At 39.8% G+C, this 6,716-nt stretch overlaps 1 protein-coding gene and 1 long non-coding RNA gene across 2 annotated transcripts in view; one reads left to right on the forward strand and one right to left on the reverse strand.

Moving 5' to 3' along the window:
- Window positions 1-1,239: 1,239 nt before the first annotated feature.
- The window catches only part of LOC123974277, a 41,518-nt gene continuing 36,041 nt past the window's right edge, over window positions 1,240-6,716 (forward strand). Inside the window, exons 1-2 of the long non-coding RNA XR_006825803.1 lie at window positions 1,240-1,363; window positions 1,730-1,807. This is a non-coding gene — a long non-coding RNA (uncharacterized LOC123974277). The remainder of the gene's footprint in view (window positions 1,364-1,729; window positions 1,808-6,716) is intronic.
- Window positions 2,573-6,716, reverse strand: part of ndufa10 (NADH:ubiquinone oxidoreductase subunit A10) — a 44,653-nt gene continuing 40,509 nt past the window's right edge. The window contains exons 7-10 of the mRNA XM_046054851.1: window positions 6,317-6,371; window positions 6,120-6,205; window positions 5,789-5,897; window positions 2,573-2,790 (exon numbers count right to left, since the gene is read on the reverse strand). Coding sequence (XP_045910807.1) covers window positions 2,722-2,790; window positions 5,789-5,897; window positions 6,120-6,205; window positions 6,317-6,371 — 319 coding nt within the window. The 3' untranslated portion in view covers window positions 2,573-2,721. The remainder of the gene's footprint in view (window positions 2,791-5,788; window positions 5,898-6,119; window positions 6,206-6,316; window positions 6,372-6,716) is intronic.

The following is a 6,716-nucleotide window of genomic DNA, read 5'->3' on the forward strand; positions in this document are numbered from 1 at the left end:
CTGAAATGTCTGTAGAGTTACAACTCCATTCTGCAAAATAATCCACCTTTTCCCCTGTCTGAAAGGACCTCTGTGTTACATTATACCAGACAGGATCCGGTGCCAGCTTCCTTTCTCCAGAGGTCATGTTTTCTATCCTCCATTAGCTCAATGTGACGGCACCAGGCTGCTGTGCTGTCAATTATTCACACTCCCTTTGTCTGAGTAGCCCTGATGTTCTGGCACTAGGAGTGCAACCAGACAACCTCTTTTCAACCCCTGGCAATCATCTGGCCTCCACTGTCTGCTTTTTTTTCACTTAGTTACACTTTGAGTGACCTGCAAAGTACTTATTTTGTAGCAGTACTCAGCTCACAACTTTTTTTGTTAATTTGATCAGTCAGTTTGCATGATAGCATAATTAAGGTCTTCCGACACTTTTTAAAGTTTAAAGTATTGTATACACTACATGCTAGCTGATAGTATAACAGATTGGGAAACTCTTTAACAAACACATTTATTTATTTTTTTCCTTCTGCCTGTAGGTGACTTTTCCTTCACTATCATTTCTCGCCTCTCCAGTTCCTCGGGCAGTTTGAGCTTGTTAAAAGGGATGTAAGTGTCTCCCAGACCTGAAATCTAGCAACTGCTCAGACAGAAATTTCCCCACTGCTCTGAGCATCTTCCCATTCAACATGGAGTATTTGGATCTGTCCAGGAACCTTCTGACAGAGCTCCCCTTGGGCTCCTTTAGGCACTTTGGGTTCTGAAATGGTGGAAAGAAAAAACATCACTTCTGTGGAAGTTTAATCAAACTCCAAAGTTTACAGAGGTTGAACCAGCTCTTTGTCCTGGGGGAGACTTCTCTCTGGGAGCTTACTCACACAGCTTGTCCTGGCTCAAAACTTCCACACTGTCCTGGAAAGTGCAACTTTTGAGAACCTGGACCAGCTTGTGAAGCCGCCTCAACATTATCCAGCATGTCAAGGGCAGCAGCTCTGAGCAGCCTGTTTTGTACCAGAGATGTGGTGCTGGAGGCTTACTGTGATTATTAGGAGCCAGTCATTCTATTTCTTTACGTTGAAGACTCATTCATGGGGAGATAATAATTAACTACATGCAGGTGGAAGAGTTATGTTTCACACTGCAACCTGTCGCTACATGATACAGGAATTCAGAGTAAAAGCTGCTTTTTGATGATAAGGCAGCACATATTTTCTTACATAGCTTTTATCTGTTCTGTCAGAACGGCTTGGTTTGGGTCCTTGGAGGCTCTAGCATCAGGCTCATCCATGTCTGGCCTTCAAGATGCTAGAGATGCAAGAAATGCCAGAAAAAACTGATTGTCCTGATGACACACAGTACACTGTCACTCATACAACAGGTACAGACTCTGGTTTTTGATCATTCTCTTACCAGGCTTATGGTTACACACTGAGGCACATTAATTAGGCTACTCATTAATAAAAGCAGAATGCAAATTACTTTCACAGCAGCATAAGTGGAAACAACACTCTTCTTGTGCTTTTGATGTCTTGGGAAGCAGCCTAATCAGCTATCATGTGACCAAGAAAGGCATCATAATTTCTCTAGATTTCAGGTCATTTCAAACTGGAAAGCTAAAAGGATAGCAGGTGTTGTATAATTCTTCCATGCATCCATTTTAACATTGCAATGCACATCTGGCGATATGTGATTCTGTTTATCCTGTTGTATTCTTGGTCTCATATTTTGCTCTTCCTTCAACCAGGGCTCAAGAGGGTATCTTGGACAGCTGAAAACATATTACGGGGTCTTGGATGTTTTGCAACCTGTTCACTATCCACTGGTGAGAAATCTAATATAGCTAGATTAGATTGTATCTGGGCGTTGTACCAGATTGTTGCGGTGAAATGGGAGCTTCAGTCAGAGGATGAAGGCGTAGTCGAGTGAGATCTTTACTAAGATCTGGCAGCAGGAAGCAAGTTACTGGAGATTTGCCCACATCTTTCCGTATACTCTGCTATTGAGCCCAGTTTATCCTTGTATCTGTGCTGGTGATCAACTCTTGATTAGAGCAAGAGCTTCAGCCAGTAAATAGGAACTCAAGCTAATCACATCTCTCAAAGAGAGGAGCTCTGGCCCAGTCTTTCAAAATAAAACTCAAGGCCAAATAAACTGACTTAACACAACAGAGACGTCAAGCGCTGATGGAGGTTGGGATTGGCTAAATGATAAGAGAGCTGTGATTGATGACTACACCACTGACTGACAGGAAAAGTGCTCTTAGGAAATAAATCATTATTACATAAAACATGTGGGGTTTTTGCCCTTTATTAGAAAAGTTATATGTATTATAATTAATGTCTTGACAAAAATCCCTAACTTTTGTCAGAAACATACGTTTTTCCCCAATAATACAGCAGTGTTAGAAACAAAAACTGACTTTCCACTGCTACGTTCATTTTAAAATAACTGACTGTTCAAGCGGTGTCGCCCAGTTCTTCTCTAATCATGGAAGAGCAATCCATCCTTGTTTCATGATCCCATGGAAAGTGAATTTCTACCTTCCCTTCATGGCATGCAGAGTCACAACAAAAGAGAACACATTTAATGGATTCAAAGTGATTCTTTTAATACATACATATTATTTAGGATGTACAACAGAAGACAGCTGGATCAATAATGGATGAGCGGTCCAGGTTCACTCAGGGAAGCTGATCAGCCAGTGACAAGGGCTGAATTAGTGACAGGCCTGTTGCCTCACTTCAGCCAGATGTATTTGTCGCCAACGTCTGCATTATAACCAGGGGCATACTTCTTCCCAGGGAGCTACAAGGAAAAAAACAAATTGACAATTAAGCTAAAAAGAAACAAGACTTAACATTCAAAACAGCACAAACTTATACAAATAATTTTTCCAACAAGCTTAGGCTTGTTAGAAAAATTAAGTATAATTTTGTTTTTCAAATTAACTGGTTCTAATTGCTAGGCTGCCTGCTGAATTCATTTCATTATTTAATTATTTGATACACTAAACATAAAGACATTTACCTTACAAGTAATGCAGGGAGGTTGATTATTTAATCAACAGTATTACTCAATGTTGACAGCTGATTAATCAGTTAAATCACACGAGTAAAAAACAAAAATCTTTCTAAACTTCAAACTGAATGCCTTCAGGTTTTTTATGACTGTTAAACAATTGTTTTTATTTTTTTTTTTTCATAAAATGTACAATGGAAGCTGCAATACATCAGTGTCGCAAACGTCCTTCCGTGACTTTACTTTTGTCATCTGAAATGTGCTGAGGGAGATTACACCACTACAGTTCTCATTCTCTCTCCACAGAGATCCAGGCTCAGAACAAAATGTCAGGTCACAGCCTCCTGTAGCATTATGCAGCCTGATTTTTGCAGCACGGGGAGACAAAAAAAAAAAAAAAAGTCTCCAGTCAATAAACAGAAAAGGTCAGACTCAAATGTTTCCCTGCAAGACTGATGATATACCAAAAGCCTTGTAGAATATTCTGCATCTGACATTTGCCTTCTTCAAACTATGAGTTGTTCAATATTTCAGCAGAAAGAAATTAGTGTCATCAGACTGATGCACAGGCTTCACATGGCAAAGGGTACAGAAATAAATGTTTTTAATATAAAGAGAACAGCAAAGATTTAAACAGAGACAGGGTTCCTTAACATGATTTTGTAGGTTTCAATAAACACAATAATGTTTATCCTCAGATAATAATAAAACATAAAACCCAAGGCCAACTCATGCTCCTGCAACTTAACAATGGTTATTGGACAACACAGCTAATTACTGTTGCGCCAATAGCAACCAAAGTCTAATTAGGGATGTCCACAGCTGATCCGCAGGATCTGCATAAGGACAGAAAAAACTCCTTTCTGGGTGATTGGTATTGGTTATACAACCATCATTCCTGATTCTGTTTACTGTGAAGTATAAGCACGCTAATAAATTTGTACTGGCTTATCAAAAATACAGAACATCTGTATTTGCTTGTATGTCAGCCAGTAAGTAACAACATGACAGTACTGAAATTTCAAAGATGTATTCACATCACAGAAAAACAATTGTTGCACATGCCTCTTCTTCATTATGTGCCGAGTCTCCCTGCCAAAAAGTTAACATTTGTTGAACTTTGAAATTTGTTGACCCAAGCTGCGCTGAACCTTGTGGCAGCAAAAAATTCCTGTTGACCAATGCTTGACTGAAAGACGGTTTCTGAACAACCAATTGGCCTGACAAGACCACACGGGATTAAAAACAAAAAATATAATAATAAAATATTCGCTTGGTAAAATATCAACATGTAGATGCAGCTATAAGATTTGAGTCTCTAAAATGTAACAATCTGCTGCTAGTTACATTAACATTGTAGCTAAGGCCTCCATATTGCATTGAAAAAGGTACACACACACACACACACACACACACACACACACAAAGAAGTCATGTTTATATTCAGTGTTCCGATCCAAAATGCTTGGTGTGTATCCTTGAAGCCTGCATCCATGATTCAGACAAACAAGGACAGGGACTCCATAGCACCATAAGCAAGTCATTAAATCCACAGGGTACATTTAAAGTCTCACATATATATTGTATCAGGCTAAAACAATTCAGCATCAATATTCAGTATCATGTAATTTGAACCAGTGTTTCAACTCTACAAACTGTGTCACTAAGGTCTCTTGAAATACTAACACACACTGCTGAAATAAAAAAAACAGCCAAATGAACCATAAAAATAAATGCCAGTGTTTGCTTTGCTCACTGCAGTCCAAAAAATCAAATAAAAACTTACGCACTTTGTCTGACAATTTCAGCATTTCTCAGACCAACGATGCCTCGAACGTGCTGGTGTTTTTTGAAAACTGGGTTTGAACTCTAGTATTTCATTCACTCCAAGGATCAAGAGCTGCGACAACAGAGCCACATTCCTATTCACATATAGGAACACTATAGAGCATACATCCAGCCACAGGACACCACTCAATAACCACATTAGACACTATAGATCAATGTGACATGACTATACTAAGCACTGAAGTAACTATAGGACACCACACAAAACCCAAATTAAAGGAAAACCATTCTGATAAAGCCGTGATGCAGATTCTTTCTGATGCTGAACTGTTCTCCTGTTAGAAATATACATCTCAATTGGATTGGCTAAGTGCCAGTCAATCATTCAGGATTTTCACTCTTTCCACAGCTGTTCTGCTTCATGTAGCAGCTTTCTAACATGACATGTGTGCAACCTGGGGTGCTACTTGAAAAGACACGTCTCTGTATATAATCTACTGCAGTGGTTCTCAAAGTGTGGTCCGGGGACCCCCAGGGGTCCTTGAGAGGGTTTCAGGGGGTCCCAAGCAAAAAGGGGAATAGTTGATTTTAACTATAATTCCATCCATAAGTAACACAAAGACAGAATGTCTGACTACCACTGATCTTCTATCTCTATGTGTAGAGAGCGTGAGATAGAAACAGAGAGATAAATGGAGGGAGAGAAGGGCAGGGTTTGAATTACAGGGGGGATTGAGGGGGTGTGACCCCCACTAATAAATAAAGACCCCCCTTCCTCATTAAAGTCTATGCCTACATGCATCATGCAAGCCAAAGGAGACACTGACGGATAATGTAAGTAGACTTTGTAAGGACGTTTGACTTCAAAAGTGTGTGTCGTCTGTTCATTATTATTATGTTCATCAAGCAAGATACTGTAGGGACATGGGGAACAACATGCCTTAAAAGGTACCGGGCCAGACCAGCAAGTGAGAATGAACATCTTGTCTGTACATACCGATTTATAAGCATAGTATTTTTCATCAAACTCGTGGGCGCCGATGGTTATCTCTGGCAGAAATCTTGGTATGTGGGTCAGGGTAGCCACCTTCTGTTTATCTTCCACGCTGTCAAACATGGAGAAAATAACAACACAAATCAGCAAAGTGTTTGAAAGCCCGCAGGGTAGAAACAGTTCTCTGTGTGATTCATTTTAGGTACTTTGCATTTTTATCCATAATGAGTATGACAAGGCTGAGGTTGCAATATGTTGGTGTCAAGCTTGAAGATGTTTCTCTGTGTAATTTGCATTTCAATTAGGAAACGTATAACACTAATCAAGAACTTACAGCATCCTCATGTGGTGGTAGGTGACATCATCCTGCTCCAGCCACGGCCCTTTTTCAAATTTCAAATACTCAATGTCCTCTGCCACCTGTGGACAGCACACAATAAATAAGCCGTCGACAGAACTAGTAAATAGTTCTTAGTGGTTAAAATAATATCCAAAAACTGATTCACCCAGCTACTGTCCACATAGTCTTACCCTTTCAACATCTTGGGCTTGGGTTGCATCATAAGCAAGCAGTTCTGATGTTTCGCTAAAAGAAAAACACACGAACCTCGCTTTAGGCACACACTCGCAAATCATACACACGTAATCTGACAGTGGTCAGAGATCTTATAGGGCTGCTCAATTTCAGAAAAAATCATAAATCACGATTATTTTGGTCAATACTGAGACGTGATTACTCCGTCTTCATCATATCGAGCATTTTTTGAACTTTTAAAATGGACAGCGTCGCATTGACTAAAACATCAAAAATAGTCCATGAAATAAGAAATGGTACTCAATAATCAAACATTTTTAACTTTAAACAGCATCTGAGAGCGAAAGAGGATGACAGCAATGCAGTGTTTCCCCTGGGTGACTGCTTGGGGGGGGG

The sequence above is a fragment of the Micropterus dolomieu genome, linkage group LG07 (genome assembly GCF_021292245.1).
Source record: "Micropterus dolomieu isolate WLL.071019.BEF.003 ecotype Adirondacks linkage group LG07, ASM2129224v1, whole genome shotgun sequence".
NCBI lineage: Eukaryota > Metazoa > Chordata > Actinopteri > Centrarchiformes > Centrarchidae > Micropterus > Micropterus dolomieu.